The 24,145-nt window shown below is 39.2% G+C and overlaps 1 protein-coding gene across 1 annotated transcript; it reads right to left on the bottom strand.

Moving 5' to 3' along the window:
* Positions 1-1,202: 1,202 nt before the first annotated feature.
* sp3a (sp3a transcription factor) lies at positions 1,203-23,638 on the bottom strand. The gene is made up of 6 exons (XM_026144958.1): positions 23,449-23,638; positions 22,967-23,064; positions 6,186-7,422; positions 4,512-4,698; positions 4,234-4,430; positions 1,203-3,317 (listed from the first exon to the last, which is right to left on the bottom strand). The coding sequence occupies exons 1-6, from the start codon at positions 23,453-23,455 to the stop codon at positions 3,028-3,030; spliced, it is 2,016 nt and encodes a 671-aa protein (XP_026000743.1). The 5' UTR covers positions 23,456-23,638; the 3' UTR covers positions 1,203-3,027.
* Between the last annotated feature and the right edge of the window lie 507 nt (positions 23,639-24,145).

The following is a 24,145-nucleotide window of genomic DNA, read 5'->3' as shown; positions in this document are numbered from 1 at the left end:
CCCACTGATGGCACCTTTTATCTGCCACGGCCAGAAGAACCGCGGCTCTTCCTGTTACGAGGCAGTGGCACTTTGTCAAGCAAGACAAAGTTATCCTGGGGTCTGATACTGGTCTAGGAGTATGATTTGCATTATAAAAGCTTAAAGCAGATGACACAAAACCAGTGGTAAGCAATATTAAGCTGCACAGACCTAAAAAAAACAACTAAAAGAAAATACCTTAAAGCACCTGAATTTTTCTCAAATCTGCAACAATTCACAACTGGAAAAACCACGATACTCCGCGCTGATCGTCCCTGAGGTCTGTGCATCACAGATTTCATTCCTGCAGGGGAGCAAAGATTATTACAATATTCAGATTACCGAGCAGAGGAAATTAATTGGACTAATTAACATACAAGTAAATGATGATACCGTTAACACATTTCATTAACTCTAACTGTCATTCTATGTTCCTGGTGCACTTGGTATTGCATTACAATGAATTGGATTCATTAAATTATGCAAATGAAAGGAACGACAAAATGAACGAGTCCTTTTGAACATTATGGACCACATTTTCAAACTCAAATTGACTAAGAGTCAAAAAGCATGTGCTTTCCACTCAGATTTACCAGATAAAGCTTTTCATAGACTACCACTTTAATTATGTTCACAGGTACTAAAACCAGGTAGGTTATAATATGTAACCAACTCCCTGATTCTGCAGACTTGAGTCTAATGTTATAGAACAAAATAGAAACACTACCTAATTAGCAAAATGTCCCATTTAGTGGACGAGTTAAAGATAGTGATGCGGCACGTGTCAGATCCGAGGTTAATCAAAATATTAATAAATTAGCGTCAGGAAATGGCGTGCACATTTTGAAGTCGGAGGCAGAGCAGCTGTTACGTCTCGTGCCTCTCTGCAGGGTTTGTTCAAAGTCACGAGACAGCAGTTGGTTCTCCAGCAGCAGAATATGTTCCTGACATTTCTGTGTGACATTAACTTGCGGTTAATTGTGGGGTCTGCACTTCTCATTGGCCTCGGAGACTTCTGTCTTCATCTTAGCTGCAGCTACACGGGGAAGGTCAAGGGGTCAAACGTACCTCCCGTCCTCATCCCTTGGCTGTAGTGACATCTACTGGACTACTAACCCACAGTATGCGCTTTGCAAAGAGCTGATGCGTCTTTGGGGGAAAAGAAAAAAGAAAAAAATTCAAACTGGTCTCACGTTTAGTCGTTTTAGTATTAAATATCAAACTGCCCTCAGACAGCAGACATGGTACAACCAAGATACATTAAAAAAAATGAAGAAATCAAAAAATAAAGAGCATTCAAGTATAACAGAAACATTTATATTGATGCTATATTGACATATTTATACAGAAGACTGGAGTGAGGATAAACCTTCAGTGTTTAGCACAGAATATGAAGATTCTTCTTCATGCGTTTCTTGCTATTTGACTCAGATGGCATTTTAATCTCTCTTGAAGAGGAAGGTCTCAAAATAGGGGAAAAAACTAAAGAATAAATATGAAACAAGTAAATTTAATGTTCAGTGTGTATGTGTATTCAATTTAATAGTTAAGCAGTTTGGGAGGTGGCAGTAGAAGAAAGAAATAAGAGACATAAATGGATAACCCACTACAGGGGAATGTAACATGCAGATAAAGAAATACAACACGAGAAGAAAAAAAAAAAAGCAATGCACATTTACTGACAGTGGGTATAACAGACAGTTTGCTGGGAAACATACAAAATATTTTTATACAAAATCTGAACAAGATTAAAGTGTTGAGAGCAGTGACGTTTAAAAGAGTACCACTTTTTAGTAATACAGACATTTTTCAAGTGCGCGATAGGACTGATAGAGCCAGATCCTGGTGAAAACTTCCTAACATGAACAGGTGGGTGCTATGAAAAGAGAAATTATAATATAAAGCACAGCTGACATGATAGGATCAAATAGGTAACATGATGACAGCTTCATTGGCCTCAGCTTTTCCGTCCATCAAAAACAAAAAAAAATGTTCCCACAACATCCCGCTATGGCCCGAGAAGCTACAGGGGTAATTTACCTTTACTTACATCACACAGTCACGAGTCACCCTGAGTTTGGTTTTCAATTTGGCAATTACCTCCAGAAAAATGGCTTTTTTTTCTTAATATTACAACATATTTTCATTTGGAAATCCTCCAAAAAGGATTTTTTTTTCTTTTTTCTACAAACCCCCCCAAAAAACACATGAATTACATATAATGGAGCCATTTGAAATGTTCTGAACCTTCAATGGCGCAAACGCGTCGTTTATGTAAAGCCCAATATAAATGGCTCTTCAGTCAAAATATTTCATATGCAAATAATGTGTATCATATCAAGAGTAAATGTTAAGAGGAATTAAAATACAAAAAAAATTTGATTGTTTTTCCATTTTCACCTGCAAAATGTAGCAGGCTTAAGGAAACTCATTAAAAAGGGAGGAAGGAGGGCTTTGCAAGCAGGCTGGAAGGAAACAAGAATGCATAATAATAACAATAATAATTTAAAAAATGTAAAATTTGCATGGGCATAAACAATAACTTTGTTTCAGCTGGATAAAATTAGCTCTGCTGTGAGATTTAGTCTTTGCACACAGGAATATTGGGGGGGGGGGCTTGCCTATTATGAAGGACATCATCAAAATACACCATCAACAAAAGGTGAGGAGAAAAGAAACTGCTCAACTTACCAATCATTTTCATGAAAATCACATTATTAACAAATAAGTAAATTTTAAAAGAAAGTGGAATCCTACATTTTTCAACTACACAATATTGTACAAAATAAGGCATTTCCTTGTGTGTTTACTGCAATGTCTTTTTCCACCTTTGCTTGTTTTCTCTCAGTATGCGCTGAGGATGGACACGGACTGACTATTTCTGTGTTAAAATATATATATTTATATATTTATAATTTTAGTTTTTTCCTTCAAAACGTGAATAAAAATGCAGGTAGGAGTATACAGTATGAGGGAGGTCGCAGAAGTTCATAAGCGGAGTGTAAATCACTCCATGACTTCGCTGGCCGCTACTGTGGTGACGAGCTGGAGTGGGATCTCTGCGTTGGCTAGGATGTCCTGGGCGTTGCTGGAGCCCTGCTGGATGTTGGTGAGGATGAGGGTGGCGCCTGCCGTGGTGATGATACTGTCTGAGGACCCTGCGGATTCCATCGAGGCCACCACGGCGCTGCCAGAGTTCACGCCTTTTTTGTTCTGATGAGTTTTAATGTGCTTCGCCAGGTGGTCGCTCCGCATGAAGCGCTTGGAACATTCTGGGCAGACAAACTTCTTCTCTCCTGCCAGAGAGAGAGAGAGGAAACAGTTTCAAAGATAGTTTGATGCTGAATTCATTTGGAGAGGGTTAAGCATGTCGTCTATCACCAGATCACAAGAAGTTAAAAAAAAAAGTGCCAAGCAAAGTTCAAATTGATTGATCCATGAATAGGTGGAACACACAAAAATAACAAAAGGCAGAACTGCCAGCGACATGCACATTCTTAATAGTTTTATTGTGTGCTGTTACTGAACGCTGTATGACCTGGGTCCAATGTTTAATCTGAATTAGTTTCCTAAAGCCAGTCTGTCACTGACAGAAATGACAAATTGACGCTATACAGCTGATTACAATTATTACCAATTAGAAGCCTACAATCATCGAACATCCTCTTGAAATGTTAACTGTGAATGCTAACTGTTCATATCCTGCAGCTGACAGCGTAATAAAAGGCTACTTTAGCCCGTCTTGTCAGAGGCCTCGCTCTGCCAGCGATATGCAAAGATAACAGTATGACCAAGTGGTGATATTGCTATCAAAGGTCTGTCCTGCCATTAACGTTGTGGCAGTAGATTTATCTGGAATTCTCATACATACACTCATACTTCCTGCATTTCATGAATCATGACTAAAAATCAAAACAATAAACATTCAGCTCACTATTGTTGTAAAGTTTCACTGTTGTTAACAGATCCTTCAACTGCAGGACAAACTGTTTAAAGCACATTTTAAGATTCCCTCCAAGCCAGTGAATCTAGCTATGTGTGTTTTTCTCACAATGGTCTTCAATCCTAACCTGATATTTTAAATCCAGAGGGGGACAAACGCTGTTATTTCTTAGGTGACTCACGCTTTGCAGGGCACAAATTAACACATTTTACTGATTTTATGGATGTTTTCCTGATGTGCAAACATCAAGGGAGCAAAAAAAAGGGCACCTGTGTGTGTTCTCCTGTGCCTCTGCAGCTCATCGCTGCGTGTGAACCTCTTCCCACAGAACATCCAGCTGCAAACAAAAGGTCGCTCCCCTGAATGCCAGCGCAGGTGTGCTCGCAGGTGCGATGTCTTTCCGTATACTTTCCCACAGCCCGCGATGTGGCAGATGTGCTGCTTCTTTTTCCCCATGCTAGATCCTCTGCGAAACACAGGCACTGACATTAAAGATACTGATACATAGATGAGAGAAACAAAAGAAACAAAGGTCAAGATTACTCACCTGCCACCCGACTCTCTGCAATTAGGGCAGGTACATGCCACTCTGCGCAGCCTCTTGCCCTCTTGGCCAAGCTGATCCTCCTCATCCACCAGTCTGACTCGGAGGTGGGACAGATCGCTCGTGTTCAGGGTAGAATCAGTGCTAAGCTGCCATTCTCCAGAGTCTGGCTCTTCCTTGATCTGAATATCTAAAAATTAATATTAACAGTCTTCAGTTATAACTGGCCAAAAAGCCTGAACAGTGAGAGCTGCTTTGTAACTGTGTGTGATTGACAGCAAGGCAGCAGACTTAATGTATCAGTGAGAATTCTGATGACTAATTAAGCGTACCCTGTGGACTTTTTGGCCCACATGAGTGACAGAAAATGGGTGGATGGACTTTGCTACAATCAGAAATTTCATCACAATGTTATGACAGCAATAATTACATATAAAGTTGAAACACAAAGACGTTTTGAGGACGTAAACAATGAGTGTTGATGAGACTAAGCAGACTACGTTCACTGGCCACTTTATTAGGTCCACCTGTTTAACTGCTCTTTAATGGAAACACATGGGGGCAAATCAGTGCATTTAGGCATGCAGACCGCCTTGTATTAAAAGTTCAGGCTGCTGCTGCTGGTGTAATGGTGTGGGCCATATTTTCTTGGCACACTTTGGGCCACGTTGTACCAACTGAGCATTGTTTAAACAACACACCCTACAGGAGGATTTTTGCTGACTATGTCCAGGATAATTTGCTAATCTCAAACCGGTTTCTTGAACATGACAATGAGCTCTTGGTACTCAAATGTCCTACATAAGTCACCAGATCTCAGCCCAATACAGCACCTCTGGGAATGGAAAATTCACATTATGATGTGAAATCTGCCGAAACTGTTGGATGCTATCATGTCAATATGGACCAGAGCGGTCATTGGAGAAAACGCACTGGTGTAATTGTTTAATGTTATTCCTGTGTCCCCATAAACACGACGATGTTTCACGTGCACAACTTTAGGATCTTGAAACAAAAGCATCTAAATGGAATCCAGCCATTACCAACGTTGATATTTCCAAGTGTGCTTTTAAGCAACAACTCATAATCTAAAAGTTACATGGATTATTATATAAATATATTATGAATAAATAAGTAAAACAAATACAAAGACGTCACTGGATTGTCTACTCCGAGCACCAAGAACAAATTCCACTGACCTTCATTGCATTAGTATAATTAGTAACTGAATACATTATAGCAATTTACAAGTAATTTGCACATGGAAGACCTTTCTGGAAGCTGCTAAACAGGCTAGATTTAAAAGTAAATATGCAAGAAACTTAAAGAGAATTAGAATATAATTATGGGATGTAAAATAATGAAAGAGCATTTTGACTTTAAAACCTTTAAAAAGAGCCTCGGACAGTCTAACATGTGTTTTAAGTTCCATTGCTGATTAGACCTTTACTCGTAGGTGGGTTCGACTACATTAAAAATTGTCAGAGAGCAAAAAAGTTCACGCACTAATAACAACAGCAAAGGTCTAATTTGTCCCACTCTGAAAAGATGCATTTAAGCTAACATAAAAAGGAGATAAATACCAATAAGGTACATGTACAGATGCCACAAAAGGACAAATTGGTCAAAATCTTTCTTCTCCCGAGTGTATTGTGACAATATGAAGAGCTACTATACCTGCAGGGTGATCGGTGTCTCCTTCCTGCTGGGCCACTGAATTGACTGTGACTGTCTGCAGGTTGGGGATCTGTCCTGTGCTGATGTTACCCAGGGACAGGGTCTGGACTGGAGCAAGAGTTATCTGCTGGGGCGGTGTGGTGGGCAGCTGGAGATTCTGGAGGTTCTGCACTCCTTGCACTTGAAAGGTCTGCCACTGTATCTGACCTGATGGCGTAACTGTCTGAGCTTGGATGATGAAGGTTCCCGGGTTGATCAGTTGCACATTTTGCAGACTCTGCCCACCTGCCGCCACTGACTGCACCACCTGTCCGTTGGTGGTCTGAACAGGAACCTGCTGCAGCTGGATGATTGGCTGAGCTGATGACGCATGGACATTTAGCTCCTGATTTTGCTGGACGAAGCCTTCTTGGAGACCAGAACTTGAGTTGGCTTGCTCCGTAGCCACTGATGGTAATGAAGTGTTCTGGGTTAGCAGACCTGCTTCGCTTGCTGTAACGTGTAGAGAGGAAGACGTTGGCACAAATATCTCAGGATTTGCATTCGAGTCATTTACTGGTAGTGTCTGTGAGAGGTGGTCATCTGTCTTAGCCAGACTCTCAGAGCCATCCACAGGCTGACTTGTCATAATTAGCTGGCCATCAGCAGTGACCCCTGTTGCTATAGTTTGAGCACCAGACAAGCCAAGGGAGTCCAAGTCTACGCTGTTAACAGGAACAAAGGTAATGTTCCCGGGCAAACCCACAGGCACATTAGTAACAACCTGGCCCTGGTTGTTGAAGGTGGAGCTGCCAATAGAAACCCCCTGGATCTGCTGGATGTTAGCAGTCTGTGAAACGAGGTTCTGGTTGTTGTTAAGGATGTTTGCAGTTGATGTCACACTGAGACTCTGGCTACCATCAGGCAAGATCTGAATGTGTCCCGTAGCATCCTGAGTCAGGGTTGGTCCTTCCACACTGGCCGTGGAGAAGCTCAGCTGTCCATCTGCTGTTTGAATCTGAGGAATTACTTGGTACTGAATGTTAGGCACTGAATTGGCAGAGGAGTCGTCCGTTCCTGACGTCACAAAGATTGGCTGACCCTGTAAGTTCTGGATAGGAAGAACATACTGCCCATTTGACGTTAATATCCCTTGACTTTGGATCTGTACTATTCCAGACTCATCTTTTGCTGCTGTTGTGGGGGTTAACACCTCCCATTTCTCTGTCCCAGTAAGCTGCGTAGATGGATGTGAGATCTGAGAAAGAAAACAAATCACATAAAATAAAACACATTTAAAAAGTAGATTCAGAACTCTAGTTATATTCATCTTTTAAGGTACAAAGATGACTGTATGAAAATAAAAACCTGCATTTGCTAAATGACCAAAATTCTTTTGTTTGGCTGAAATTTAGAGGTCTGTCTGCCATTCCTATTCATGCTAATGTAACTAAGCTGATTCCCTTTGTCTTTTATTAGCACTGTAGCATTGACTCCAATAATAGATGATATACTGGCATCTAACTATTACTTTTCTAGTCTTAGTGACCACTCAAAGCTCTCTACATTCATACAACACTTCAAGCACTTTATTTCCCTCACATCCACCGCCAATTTAGAATCACTGATTACCTAAGAAGACTGAAGCTGACACATGTGTAGGAAACCCACACAGGCACAGGGAGAACACGCAAACGCCACAGCTGACTAGGAGAGTCGAACCACAAACCTCGAAGATGCAAGCGCTAGTCAATCTACCCAATGTTATCAGTGTCCTGCATCGATGCTATATGGACAACACACCTAACTAGGGATGGGTATCGAAACCCGGTTCTTGTTGAGAACCGGTTCTCACTGTTTCAATTCCTTGGAATTATTTGCCATTTTTGCAAACGATTCTCTTATCGATTCCAGTCGCCCCGAATGACGTCACCACGTTGCGGAGCGTCGCTTACCTGGCCGGAAACACGGTGCGTAAGCGGCTCAAATGCTCAAAAGTTTGGTTATACTTTACGAGAACGGATGACAACAGGGCAACTTGCAATACTTGCAAAGTAGATATTTCATTTAAGGGAGGAAACACTACGAATATGCAAAAGCATTTGCTCACAAAACACGCGATGACCATAAATGAATGTCGTGTTTTTAATTCCGCTCCGGACTCGTGAATCTCAACCCAGCAGCAGTGGCAACACGTCCTCTGCACGTCCTCTCCCGTTAATGCGGCAGGTAAATAATCAACTAACAGTGCATATTATGTTAGCGCGATCTGCCTTATTACAAAACCTGCCATTACTGTGCATTTAGGTGACCATGATGAGACAGACAGAGTCTGGCTGGCTCAGATGCTGGCAGTTCTCGCTGCAGTCTAACGGTAGCATCTCCTTTCAGGCCAGGATAGACGAATGTCACCGAGCAGTGACTAAGTTTGTGGTCAAAGGTTTGCACCCATTTGCCACAGCAGATGCCCCGATTTCACTTTGGTAAGTGAATGTGTTTAATTGTAGGCAGGGACATTACTGGATGTTCTTGTGTAATTGCTACAGAATAATTTATGTTAAACTTTGTTATTGCTACAGGAGAATATTTATTTTATTATTTTACATTTACATTTTTTTTCCTGGGGACCCTGTGACACCCCATTGAAGAGCTGTAGGCTGTGGATCTCTTAAGATCTCACTGTTGGGTTTGTAAGGCCATGTTACTCCGAAATTTCTATCTTGTTCAAAGAGAAGATATAAAACACAGTTCTAAGCTAATCGACTTTAGTGTTCTCCTTTTTTAAAAAGAAGAATCGATAAGAGAATCAATAAAGAATCGAATCATTAAACAGAATCGAAAATGGAATCGGAATCGTTAAAATCTTATCAATACCCATCCCTACACCTAACTGTACTTGGTTGTCTTATTTCATTGTTTGATCCACGCCAGGTTTTTCCACTACAGTTCAATTGAGTGAATGGGCATGTCGTTGTTTGTGTTGACTGCATCAAACATCTCTTATATGAGATTTTCTCATCCGAGCTGTAACGAGCTGAGGTTGTATTTATAATACATTGTCTCTGCTGGATTTGTTTTTAAAGTGAATGCATGGAATTGGTGCACGCCTTGCTTCAAGCAGACATGGCTGATTCTCAGCAGTGTTTTGGTCACATTTGTTTTTAATAAAAGAAATATTGAGCAATACTATGCATAATACATCAATAACCTCGGACCAGCTAGAAACAGAAACCGAACATAGCGAAACAACTTTCTCTTATGAAAATATGAAAACCAAAAACTGCAAACTTACTTCACAGACACAAATTTCAGAGCTCATTCTGATATCATCAAAGAATAAATGAAATTGAGCAACAAAAATACATGCAGGCTTGTATGTCTATTTCAGTTAAGTCTTCAGTACTGACCTAACAAAACAAGAACCTGAAATCCTGACCGAGTGATGGAAGTAAATTAAACAGACATTTACAGAAAAATTAAAACACTAAAGCTTATTAAAACTAATGTCTATCAGCTCATCTTAAGGTGTTGGAGAGCTTTTTCTCTGATTGTTTGATGTTGAAGTTTCATTAACAACAGATTAAAGTGTAAAACAACAGGCTAAGATGAGAGACTGAAAACTACATTGAAAAATGGACGGCCTGTCTTTATCCCGTTGTAAAACAGAAGCTATAGTCAACCTTAGTTTAACACAGGAATAGTTTAAAAAAACAAACCTTGTTTCCTAAACACTTTAACTTGACCTTGGGCTGTGAAGGTGAATTTGCAATGACTTACAAAAAGACAACCATTATGCTAAATGTGATCAAACTACCCTTACATTGATTGATTGATTGATTGATTGAATCTTTATTTTGAACATGTTGAAAAAGTATAAAAAAAAAAAAATAGAATTAAAAGAGACAAATGAACAAAGCAAACAAAAGGAAAACGAGCAACCACAACTCCAAATAACGTCCATGTTCAAAAAGGAGCAGGAAGAAGCATAAGCTTATTTAATCCCACCCCTTTTCCACTATCTAGTATCAATAGACTACAGAAATACCTCCTTGTAATTACATTATATATTATGTGTAATTTTTTTTTTTTTTTTTTAATATATACACATATATGTTTCTATCTATCCATACCTACGTATATACACACATACGCACATACATTAGGCTACAGTAAAAGGAGAGGTATTAAAATAGCCTTTTAGATAATCTGCCACTGCTCGAGCTCATTTATGAATTAAAAATATTATCTAACTAAATACATCTCATGTCCCTTTATTTGTCATGTTGATCAATTGTTTTAATAAATGTGCAGATGTTGCCAGTGTATCTTATGTTTAAAATTATTAAGCAGATAATTATTTTGCCATTTAATACACCAAACCAACATCTTCTTCCCCAGTACCAGTTCTTATATCAAAACTCAGGAATCGTGGAATTTATTTTTCAGCTTGGAAAAATAACAAAAGGCATGAAATGGAATAAAAACTGAGTTAGCATTAGTATAACTGATGGCTTACATGGAGCAGGAAAAAGAGATTGACTCTGTTCATCAAGGTAATGATAAGTAAAATCCTGATGTTGAATTCTCCCATGATGAATATGGGAATAAGATGTTTTTGTATTATTAACTTTGCGAATAAAAGACATTGACACAGAATTGGTATCAGTTTCCTCTGTCTGACTGTGTACATTGCAATATTATACTATAGACTATGAACCTGCCATGATATATCAGTGAGCCATGGGTAAAATGGGTACAAATCCTTTTCAGGAATCAGGAAGGGCATAGGTCTAAACCAAACCAAAACAAATCCCTGTCAAATAAAACAAGTGGCGTGACCCATTGTGAATTAGGGAGTATTTAGTTTACTTAATTCAGTTTATAACTACAAATACGTCAAACAAATGTTTGTTTATTGATTCAAAGCTGGACTTTGAAGCAAATGGTGGAGCTGTTTGTAAAAAAGGGCACCAGAGCCTGTCATGTTTGAGATGGCTTGCTCACTTCCACAACGATAAAACCATAATTTGATTGTGCTTTTATTGGCTCTGTTTTAGCCCGTACCCTGATGCTATGGTTTGGATATTGAGTCGTAAAGAACTCAAACTGTTAAATGGTCTAAGAGCCTGATTGGTGAGCCACAGCTGAACCCAACATCCCAGTACACACGATGGTTACGCTGGTTGGTTGGTTTAGTTTTACTCAACGACTTGCACCCTTTGCATATCGTGTTTCAGTTTCCTCCTTCTAGACGAAGGTTTCAGGCCTAAAGAGCAGCTTTGTTCCAGCAGCTATTAGTCAGATAAACAAATCATAGCTTTGATACAAATTTTCCCCCCCTAATCTTTTCTACGATTATCTGTTGTTTGTATTGAAAATACACATGTAGGGATGGGTAACTGACTACTGCCGACCAAATCTACCTAAGAGGACAAATGAAGTAACCCGAACCTGCTTATTTACTGTCCAACCAACAGTTTTGCTCAGGTGTGACCAAAACCTTTCCTTCTGCTAAAATAGAATCAGATATAGCAGAGGTGCTGGCTCACTACATCAGACAGTACTGCTGTCCACCTCTGAATATAGTGACCCAACCTCAGTGTAGGTTGGGTCAGCATGTCTAGCAGGTCGAAGGGTGATGACCAAGTCTCTGGATCAAAAGGGGCAGGTTTAAAAGGAACTAGAAAGCGAAAATTTCTGAAGAAATTTTAAGTGTGCCTATGCCGCCGCTAATCAGTATAGTTTGCCATTCAAACGGCTACAGAGAGCAAAACTCACCGGAGCAGCCATTCTCCACCATGAACTATGGTAAAACCAAACACCGCTCGCGCCTCACAGATGACAGCTTACAGTTTTGTGTAAAGATGAGGTGACTTCGTACAGCCCCAATTTGTAGACGCTGTGCGCAGAGGTTCATAAGCAGACCCGACAATGTTTGCATGAACACACTTTGAAGCATTACGTTATGGACCACTTTTCACACATAGTTGCTGTACCCACACAGCCGGCTGTAGCTTTTCATCTCATAGCCCGACACATACACACAAAAAAAAAAAAAAAAAAAAAAAAAAAAGCAGAGAGAGCACAGACTTTACACCTGAGAGGCGTGATTGCAGATGCCGCTGAGGTGGGTCCACCTCCCCTGCAGCGGCACTGCAGACCACGCCCTGCCACACACATCAAACACGTAAAATAAATATTTATGCACTTTTCATTCACTTTTTGTTTTTTGTTATTTTTACACAGTGTTCTGAATGATTAACAATGGTCTACAGCCAATCTTGTGTATTATTATACAAACTTTGGTTGTAAGATTCAGATAACTATTTAATAAAAGCTAAATATTTTATATGAGAGTAAGAAAGAAAAGTTTGTCTCATACTCTCATCAGACAATACATGAACCTCTCAATAAACAAAATATTTGCTCGGCTTAAATGACAAACCGCTATTTTACACAGTGGAACACTTATTTTTAAACAAAACCAATGCAGTTCGCCACTGACAGTGCTTACCTTTGCACATCACAGTAAACACTGAACCAAGATGGCGCCCACGCGAACGAGAAATCTGAACTACGGTGTCCTGCAGAGGACAAATGGTCAAAATTGCTAAAATTTACAACATATATGCAGCTCAACAGCGACACCTTGTGACTTATTCCAGTCACTACCTTACATATACATAACGTCTTACCTGACATTCAGTTCACCGGACACTCATACTGAATCACCAGCCCATATAAATGAAAAATAACACGACAGCGTGAGCGGGCCTGGGTGTCAGCCAGCCCAGCCTGGGTGTCAGCCAGCCCGACCTGGGTGGCAGCCAAGCCGCGCTAGCCAGCTAGCCGGCTAGCTGCCATGCGGCGGTGAAACGTGAGCGTGAGCCGGCCTGGGTATCAGTCAGCCCGGCCTAGGTGTCAGCCAAGCCGCCCTAGCCAGCTAGCTGCCATGCGGCGCTAGCAGTAACATCGTGAGAGATATGGGACTTCTTGATAAATTATGGGACTTCTTGATAAAACGAGCAGATATTTGAAGTTTACACCCCTACATTCTCGCCTGAAAATAGGGGAGGCTGTCATAAAGTTCAACATCAGTAACTTAGCGCGCACAGCTGTATAGAAACTCCGTCGTGTTAGCTAGCACACAGTACAGTTATTGTAACTGTCAGCACAACGAAAATAAACTACACCTAAACTCGGTTTATATCTGACCCAAATAGAGTGCAGTTAATAACGTCTTACCTGAAATTCAGTTCACCAGCCGCCTGCTTCTCCTGCATTGGGTTTCCCTTATCCACGATTGAGCTCCGCGTTAGCCACCACCGGTCGATCGGTGTTTCTTTCCCCGCATACGAGGGGAAGAGACATATACCGGTGGCTAACGCGGAGCTAGCTAGCCACCGGTATATGAACAACTCAGTTATTTTTTCCACATCGACCAGCATCATCGGCCCATATAAACGAAAAATAAGTCCAGCTAAGACAAAGACTGTTTGCGGAGCGATCGGGGGTGAAAGGAGTTAGAGACGCCTCACTGAAAGCCAAGCCTGGGTGCTTTTGAGCGAAGCGGCGCTAGCTAGCCGGCTAGCAGCAACATCGTGAGAAATCTGTTGCTAATATGGGATGTTTTGACAAAACGAGCAGATATTTGACGTTTACACACCTACATTCTCACCTGAAAATATCTTAAAAGTTTACTTTGTGACCTAGAAACACAAATAAGAGGAATATATTAAACCAAGTGGCAGCCGCCATTGTTTGACTGGTAGAGGCGTGCTTTGAATTGTGGGATATGCAGTTTTCCACCAAGCGTACACCATTGCCGTTACCGTAACTATTCAATGCTTCGTGCAACCTTAAGAATTCCAATGGTTCCTGAAAGCACCAACGCTGTGCGCGCCGTTCGTATTGTTGTCATTATGGTAATCCAAATACGGGGACATACCACTAGAGTGAGCCAACACACCACAAATTAAGTGAGTGAGCAAACACACCACAAAGTAAGTAAAGTTTCACTTTCGTTCGTTCCCATTCATTTGAATGGGCAAAAACTTGCATTAAAATATTCATATTTAAAAAACTATAGAAGTAATAAACACCAAAAGTCATAGCAACTCATTCCAGCTCCAGCCGCACACAATGATATATCATATGTGAACCTTGTCTCAAAACTGTGGGGCGAGTTAAGGTCCAAAATTTCAGGCGGAAAAAGAATAATAACTAGAAAAATTTGCATTTCCTGCGAAAATGCAGTGTGGATGCTTAAAGCTGAAGCTGTATGCAAAAAGTAGCTGAAAAAGCTGAAAAGTTGCAGAAATTGTAAAAACTTTGCAGAAGCAAAAGAAGTTTGCTAAAATGGAATAACTTAGCAGAACTGCAATATCTTAGAGGAAACATAATACTTGGCAGAAATACAATAGCATAGCAGAATTTAGCAGAAATATTGTAACTTACCAGAAACATGATAACTTCTCAAAAATACAAGAATTTAGGAGAAATAGTATAAGATAACAGAAAGAATATTTTTAGCCAAAAATACTTAAACATTACAGAAACACTATGATTTAGAAAAATAGTACAACAGAGCAGAAATATTGTGATTTACCAGAGACACTGTGATGAACTATGAATATTGTAATTTTAAATTGAGACTATGTTTTAGCACAAATATTATAATTTGGCAGAAATACTATAATTTAGCAGAAATACTATATTAAGCACAAATCCTATAAAAAGCAGAAATGGCATGATTAAGCACAAATACTACATTTAGTAGAAATACTTTGTTTTAGCACAAATCCCATAAAAAGCAGAAATACTGTACTATGATTTAGTAGAAAAACTATAATTAATCAGAAATACTAAATTTAGCAGAAATACTATATTAAGCACAAATACTATGAAAAGCAGAAATAGTATATTAAGCACAAATCTTATAAAATAGCAGAAATGCTATGATTTAGCACAATAGTAATAAGTTAAACAGAAAAATTGGAAAAGCAAAATGGACAGCTGAAAAAATGCTGAACATGCTGAGGGTCCCTCAAATATACTTGTTAAATGACAAAAATCTGCAAAAAAATTTATTACAGCCACACAATCACAAATATGTACACATGAGGAAACACACATGCACATAGAGACCCACACACAAGATCCAATTCAGTCAACCAGTCTAAATATATTGAATTTAAATCTTAGAATGAGATCATCCCATTAAAAGCCTCTCTCTCTCTCTCTCTCTCTCTCTGTCACAGACACACACACACACACACACACACACACACACACACACACACACACACACACACACACACAGGGAGAGAGGACTAAGTTTCTAGGTCAGCCTGGGAACTGCTGAATTTGAATCCACCAATCAGAGAGCCTGTGCACTTTTCCCCACCAAAACAGGTGCATCTGTTTACACACGCAGCAGCACAGAGAGACACAGGATTATTGCAGCCTATTTCTCATAGTGAGGACTCCCCTCAAACAAATGACCATAATTTCCTAACCATAGGGGCTAGAACGGTCATTCTTACACCGTTTTGTTCAGAAGAGATGGGGGAATCTTCAAGTGTTGACAATTTATCATTAAAATATGAATTTTTAGAGATGTATGACATGGATGACTTGTTGACTTAGAAGCCACGAATTCCCCAATATGCAAATTTGAATACCTGGAGCCCACATACATGATTGGCTGGCTGGGAAGCTGTGCAGGCCCTGATTTGTGGATTTGAATTCCTCAGCCCTCAGATATGATTGGCTGGCTTAGAAGCCATGAAGGCCCCAATATGCAAATTTGAATGCCTCAGGACACATATATGATTGGCTGGGAAACCGTGCAGGCCCTGATTTGAAAATTTGAATGTCTAAGTCCTCACAGAGGATTGGCTGCCTGGGGACCTGGCAGAAATATATAGAAATACTATGATTAAGCATAAATACTACATTTAGTAGAAATACTATGTTTTAGCACAAATACTATAAAAAGCAGAAATACTATAATTTAGCAGAAATACTATATTAAGCACAAATCCTATAAAAAGCAGAAATACTATATTAGGTACAAATCCTATAAAAAGCAGAAATACTATATTAGGCACAAATAGTATAAAAAGCAGAAATACTATAATTTAACAGAAATACTATGTTTGGCACAAATCCTATAAAAATAATAAATACTATAATTTAGCAGAAATACTATATTAGGCACAAATCTTATTAAAAGCAGAAATAGTATCATTTAGCAGAATAGTAATAACTTACAAAATTACAAATATGAAGGCATATTGAAACACAAATGCACAGAGGGACACACAAACACAGGCTCTAATCCAGTCAACCAGTCTAACTATATTCAATTTAAATCCTACAATGACATGCTGCCAAATAAGGGCAGGGTCCTCTCTCTCCCACTAAACACACACACACACACACACACACACACACACACACACACACACACACACACACACACACACACAGACAGACACAGAGGGAGAGAGCTGCCGAATTTAAATCCACCAATCAGAGTGGCTGTTTACGTTTTCCCGCCAAAACAGGTGCATCTTTTTACACACGCAGGACAGAGAGGCACAGGATTATTGCAGCCTATTTCTCATAGTGAGGACTTCCCTCAAACAAATGACCATAATTTCCTAACCGTAGGGGCTAGAGCGGTCATTCTTACACCGTTTTGTTCAGAAGAGATGGGGGAATCTTCCAGTGTTAACAATTTATCATTAAAATATGAATTATTAAAGATATTAGACTTCTAATGCACCATAACTGAGCAGAGCGAAGCAAAAACTGCCTTGACTTGCCCTCAAACAACGCTTTCTAACTCTAAATCTATTTGGAGTATCGATGTCATTCTTTCACCGTAAGAGACAGCAGGCTTTGGTGAACAGTCAGAGAAATTTTCAGGTCTCTGTGGAAATCCAACAAAAAGTTATGACGAGAGAAAAAAGTGGTTCATTTCCACAGTTTGAAATCTGAAGAAATCTGAGCGAAGGACAAATTTCCTACCCTCAAACAAGTCCAACTCATTTCAGAACGGTAATAGGTGAGAAAGAAATTCTTGAATTGTGAGCGTCAGGAGTGTCTGAAGATATACCGGGACAAGCCTCATGTCTTAACTTTGCTTCGTTAAGGAGATATGACGATTCGAATATGCCTCTCATTACAGAAATGCAGCGATGATTTTGAACAAGCTCTCCATTCACTTTATATGGAGAGTTTTCTGACATTGTGTTAGTCTGAGGAGATTTGCAAAACTTCTATAAATCCCACAACAATGATAGTGACATTTCCTGAAAGCCAGCAAAAATACCTACGTTTTGATGTATAATTTGTGGAAGTTGAGTGAAAATTGAGCAAGTAGCAAACAGTTGTTCGGACATGAAGAGAAGACTGCAAAACCTTCAGTGGCACACTGGAAGCCAAGAGCATAGCAACCATAACAACGCATGTATTTTGTGAAAAATCACAATTTTGCAACTCAAAACTTTAAGAGGCATAAAAGTAAAACAGTAAAAGATTTCAAAAAGCTGAATCATACCTGAATAGCCCAATAATTTATGAACATTTTAAAGTTTGAATGGTTGTTCTAGGTGAAAATATGAGGAAGTAGTTAAGTTTCAAAAACAAGCAAATTTTAGCAGAATTGCAGAAGTTTCCCATTCATTTCAATGGGACAAATTAAAGGAAAAAAGTGGAATATTTTAAAAAGTATAATAGTTAAAAATAGCAAAAATCGTAGCAAGAAAGAGCAAAAATAGCAGAATAGTTTAAAATTTGAACGGTGAAAATCGGCTGAAAATTGTGGAAGTAGTTAAGTGCCAAAAAGTGTACGGAAGCAACTGGAATAATAATAATAAAGTATAAAGAATAAAGAGAAACAGGAACTCAATAGTGTGGATGCTTAAAGCATCCACACAATAACTAGAAAAATTTGCATTTCCTGCGAAAATGCAGTGTGGATGCTTAAAGCTGAAGCTGTATGCAAAAAGTAGCTGAAAAAGCTGAAAAGTTGCAGAAATTGTAAAAACTTTGCAGAAGCAAAGGAACATTGCTAAAATGTAATAATTTACCAGAACTGCAATATCTTAGAGGAAACATAATACTTGGCAAAAATATAATAGCATAGCAGAACTTAGCAGAAATATTGTAACTTACCAGAAACATAACTTCTCAAAAATACAAGAATTTAGGAGAAATAGTATAAGATAACAGAAAGAATAAAGGCACAAATCCTATAAAAAGCAGAAATACTATATTAGGCACAAATAGTATAAAAAGCAGAAATACTATAATTTAGCAGAAATACTATATTAGGCACAAATCTTATGAAAAGCAGAAATAGTATGATTTAGCAGAAATACTGTATTTAGCACAAGTACCGAAAAGTACCAGAAATACTATGATTTAGCAGAATAGTAATAACTTACAAAATTACAAATATGGAGGCATATTGAAACACAAATGCACAGAGGGACACACAAACACAGGCTCTAATCCAGTCAACCAGTCTAACTATGTTCAATTTAAATCCTACAATGACATGCTGTCAAATAAGGGCAGGGTCCTCTCTCTCCCACTAAACACACACACACACACACACACACACACACACACACACACACACACACACAGGGAGAGAGGACTAAGTTTCTAGGTCAGCCTGGGAGCTGCTGAATTTGAATCCACCAATCAGAGAGGCTGTTCACGTTTTCCCGCCCAAAAAGGTGCATCTTTTTACACACGCAGCACAGAGACATAGACCTGCTTCTTTCAGTTTATTTCACATAGTGAGGATTCCCCTCAAACAAATGACCATAATTTCCTAACCATAGGGGCTAGAGCGGTCATTCTTACACCGTTTTGTTCAGAAGAGATGGGGGGATCTTCAAGTGTTGACAATTTATCATTAAAATATGAATTTTTAGAGATATATGACATGGATGACTTGTTGACTTAGAAGCCACGAATTCCCCAATATGCAAATTTGAATACCTGGAGCCCACATACATGATTGGCTGGCTGGGAAGCCGTGCAGGCCCTGATTTGTGGGTTTGAATTCCTCAGCCCTCAGATATGATTGGCTGGCTTAGAAGCCACGAAGGCCCCAATATGCAAATTTGAATGCCTCAGGACACTTATTTGATTGGCTGGGAAACTGTGCAGGCCCTGATTTGAAAATTTGAATGTCTCAGTCCTCACAGAGGATTGGCTGCCTGGGGACCTGGCAGAAATATATAGAAATAGTATGATTAAGCATAAATACTACATTTAGTAGAAATACTATGTTTTAGCACAAATATTATAAAAAGAAGAAAAACTATAATTTAGCAGAAATACTATATTAAGCACAAATCCTATAAAAAGCAGAAATACTATAATTTAGAACAAATCCTATAAAAAGCAGAAATACTATAATTTAGCAGAAATACTATGTTAGGCACAAATCCTATAAAAAGCAGAAATACTATAATTTAGCAGAAATACTATATTAGGCATAAATCCTATGAAAAGCAGAAATAGTATGATTTAGCAGAAATACTGTATTTAGCACAAGTACCGAAAAGTACCAGAAATACTATGATTTAGCAGAATAGTAATAACTTATTGAAACACAAATGCACAGAGGGACACACAAACACAGGCTCTAATCCAGTCAACCAGTCTAACTATGTTCAATTTAAATCCTACAATGACATGCTGTCAAATAAGGGCAGGGTCCTCTCTCTCCCACTAAACACACACACACACACACACACACACACACACACACACACACACACACACACACACACACACAGGGAGAGAGGACTAAGTTTCTAGGTCAGCCTGGGAGCTGCTGAATTTGAATCCACCAATCAGAGAGGCTGTTTACGTTTTCCCGCCAAAAAAGGTGCATCTTTTTACACACGCAGCACAGAGACATAGACCTGCTTCTTTCAGTTTATTTCACATAGTGAGGATTCCCCTCAAACAAATGACCATAATTTCCTAACCATAGGGGCTAGAGCGGTCATTCTTACACCGTTTTGTTCAGAAGAGATGGGGGAATCTTCAAGTGTTGACAATTTATCATTAAAATATGAATTTTTAGAGATATATGACATGGATGACTTGTTGACTTAGAAGCCACGAATTCCCCAATATGCAAATTTGAATACCTGGAGCCCACATACATGATTGGCTGGCTGGGAAGCTGTGCAGGCCCTGATTTGTGGATTTGAATTCCTCAGCCCTCAGATATGATTGGCTGGCTTAGAAGCCATGAAGGCCCCAATATGCAAATTTGAATGCCTCAGGACACATATATGATTGGCTGGGAAGCCGTGCAGGCCCTGATTTGAAAATTTGAATGTCTCAGTCCTCACAGAGGATTGGCTGCCTGGGGACCTGGCAGAAATATATAGAAATACTATGATTAAGCATAAATACTACATTTAGTAGAAATACTATGTTTTAGCACAAATACTATAAAAAGCAGAAATACTATAATTTAGCAGAAATACTATATTAAGCACAAATCTTATAAAAAGCAGAAATAGGATGATTAAGCATAAACACTACATTTAGCAGAAATACTATGTTTGAGCAAAAATCCTATAAAAAGCAGAAATACTATATTAGGCACAAATCCCATAAAAAGCAGAAATAGTATGATTAAGCATAAATACTACATTTAGTAGAAATACTATGTTTTAGCACAAATAGTATAAAAAGCAGAAATATTGTAATTTAGCAGAAATACTATATTAGGCACAAATCTTATAAAATAGCAGAAATAGTATTATTTAGCACAATAGTAATAAGTTAAACAGAAAAATTGGAAAAGCAAAATGGACAGCTGAAAAAATGCTGAACATGCTGAGGGTCCCTCAAATATACTTGTTAAATGAAAAAATCAGCAAAAAAATGCACAGGGAGAGAGAAGTAAGTTTCTAGGTCAGCCTGGGAGCTGCTGAATTTGAATCCACCAATCAGAGAGCCTGTGTACTTTTTCCCGCCAAAACATGTGCCTCTTTTTACACACGCAGCACAGAGAGGCACAGGATTATTGCAGCCTATTTCTCATAGTGAGGACTCCCCTCAAACAAATGACCATAATTTCCAAACCGTAGGGGCTAGAGCGGTCATTCTTACACCGTTTTGTTCAGAAGAGATGGGGGAATCTTCCAGTGTTTACAATTTATCATTAAAATATGAATTATTAAAGATATTTGACTTCTAATGCACCATAACTGAGTAGAGCGAAGCAAAAACTGCCTTGACTTGCCCTCAAACAACGCTTTGTGACTTGAAATCTATTTGGAGTATCGATATCATTCTTTCACCGTAAGAGACAGCAGGCTTTGGTGAACAATCATGGAAATTTTCAGGTCTCTGTGGAAATCCAACAAAAAGTTATGACGAGAGAAAAAAGCGGTTCATTTCCACAGTTTGAAATCTGAAGAAATCTGAGCGAAGGACGAATTTCCTACCCTCAAACAAGTCCAACTCATTTCAGAACGGTAATAGGTGAGAAAGAAATTCTTGAATTGTGAGCGTCAGGGGTGTCTGAAGATATTCGGGGACAAGCCTCATGTCTTAACTTTGCTTCATTAAGGAGATATGACGATTCGAATATGCCTCTCATTACAGAAATCCAGCGGTGATTTTGAACAAGCTCTCCATTGACTTTATATGGAGAGTTTTCTGACATTGTGTTGGTCTGAGGAGATTTGCGAAAATTCTATAAATCCCACAACAATGATAGTGACATTTCCTGAAAGCCAGCAAAAATACCTACGTTTTGATGTATAATTTGTGGAAGTTGAGTGAAAATTGAGCAAGTAGCAAACAGTTGTTCGGACATGAAGAGAAGACTGCAAAACCTTCAGTGACACACTGGAAGCCAAGAGCATAGCAACCATAACAACGCATGTATTTTGTGAAAAATCACAATTTTGCAACTCAAAACTTTAAGAGGCATAAAAGTAAAACAGTAGAAGATTTGAAAAAGCTGAATCATACCTGAATAGCCCAATAATTTGTGAACATTTTAAAATTTGAATGGTTGTTCTAGGTGAAAATATGAGGAAGTAGTTAAGTTTCAAAAACAAGCAAATTTTAGCAGAATTGCAGAAGTTTCCCATTCATTTCAATGGGACAAATTAAAGGAAAAAAGCTTAATATTTTAAAAAGTATAATAGCAAAAAATACCAAAAGTCATAGCGCACATTAGCAGAAATAGCAGAATAGTTTAAAATTTGAACGGTGAAAATCGGCTGAAAATTGTGGAAGTAGTTAAGTGCCAAAAAAGCACAAAAAGTGGCAACTAGAATAAAGTAGAATAAAGAATAAAGAGAAACAGGAACTCAATAGTGTGGATGCTTAAAGCATCCACACAATAATAAATCCGAGCAATAGTAATAAGTGTGCCTTCGCATAGGCACACTTAATAAAGTGTGTGGACATCAGTCTGAACCGCACAGAAAATGTGACTGATGCTAAGAAGTGAATGTACTGGTTAAATGGCTGTCTTGTTCAGTGCCCCTCAGACAAAACCGTGGACACCACCTAAAAAATAAGGCTTGGGTCTGAATGGAGTCTGTCCCATCAAATCTAGCGAAGGAGGCGGGATTTGTAAGCAGCTTGGGAGGAAGTGTTGCTTGAGAAGTTCAAATCAGGGTACAATAATAACCCCCACCTGGTTTCAAATATGTAATGCAAACTCTCTTGTTACTAAAACCGCAGGCAAGACCTATGACGAGAAACACGATACAGTAGAAAAATCTTACCTGATTGCCCCTGCCTTCCTCCTGCTGCAAAAAGTCGCTCTTACTGCTGTCCACGTCTAAGGCAGCCATATCATCCGCTTTCATTGGCTGTTCTGGGGCTGTGAAGTGAAAAACATTTACTGTGGGAACAGCCGAAGCTAACGTTAGCTAAACAAACCTGTGACTCACACCCACGTTAAAGTACAGTTAGCCACTAAACCGACAACTACATCCGCTGTTACTAATATCACAAACCTCCATTTAACGGGGCTGTAGCACTGATTAGTTAAATGAAGGCTAAACAGTGATGTGTCCTACACAAGCTAATCTAGACAGCTAAGCTATCGAGCCCTGCGTTAGCCGCTGCTGCCAACTTAGCCGGCGATGATTAGCACTATCACCATCGAGAATCCCCACTAGCCTGCTAGCGAGCTAATTTAGCCAGAGGATGCCCGAGATAGCTCGTTAGCATACGTGGGTGAAAAATAATGGATATTACGTACCAGTCATTGCGTGACTTGTCCTAAAACGGAGAGTCTTGATAGTCACAAGCCACCGGACATGATCAACAGATTACACCGATTGTATACGCGTGGAAATTAGTGATAAGTGTCTGATTTTTTCTATTTTGATTGACGGGCGGTAGGTAACACAAAGGGTGGGGCCTCCGCTGTTGACTGGGAGCATTTGCGTCACATACAGGAAATCCCGCCGTTCCACATAAAATGATTGGCTGCTGGTTTGTTTTACCTTGTTATTATTTGTCAGCCGACACGTCAGTCATCCTTTGTTGGCTTCTTTTCCTGTTTGGTATGCATTTTCAGCTGGACTGTGTTGGTGGCACTGAGGGTTGTATTTACATTGTTGTTAACCCTGTTTTAGTCCAAAGCATGGCAGTCACGCTCTCTGTATGATCTTAACTATAGTTCAAGAGCTCTGTCTGCCACCTACAGCTGTTCTCCACCAGATCACCTGTTCATCAGTGATCAATAGTGAGTATTCATATCCTTTACTTTAAGTACTGTGAGTAGTAGGCAAAAATATCTCAAAAAAGCAGCACACCATGCCGCAATCTAAACAAAGTAATTGACATCTATGCAAAGCCTAAGACTTTGCGACTCTTGAGAACCACGGTTACAACCACTATCCACAAACTCAGAAACCTTGGAACAGTGGTGAACCTTTCCAGGAAATTACTCT

The sequence above is a fragment of the Astatotilapia calliptera genome, chromosome 16 (assembly GCF_900246225.1).
Source record: "Astatotilapia calliptera chromosome 16, fAstCal1.2, whole genome shotgun sequence".
In the NCBI taxonomy this organism is placed as follows: domain Eukaryota; kingdom Metazoa; phylum Chordata; class Actinopteri; order Cichliformes; family Cichlidae; genus Astatotilapia; species Astatotilapia calliptera.
The sequence above is the reverse complement of the archived record's forward strand: the minus strand, read 5'-3'. Positions and strand labels throughout refer to the sequence as shown.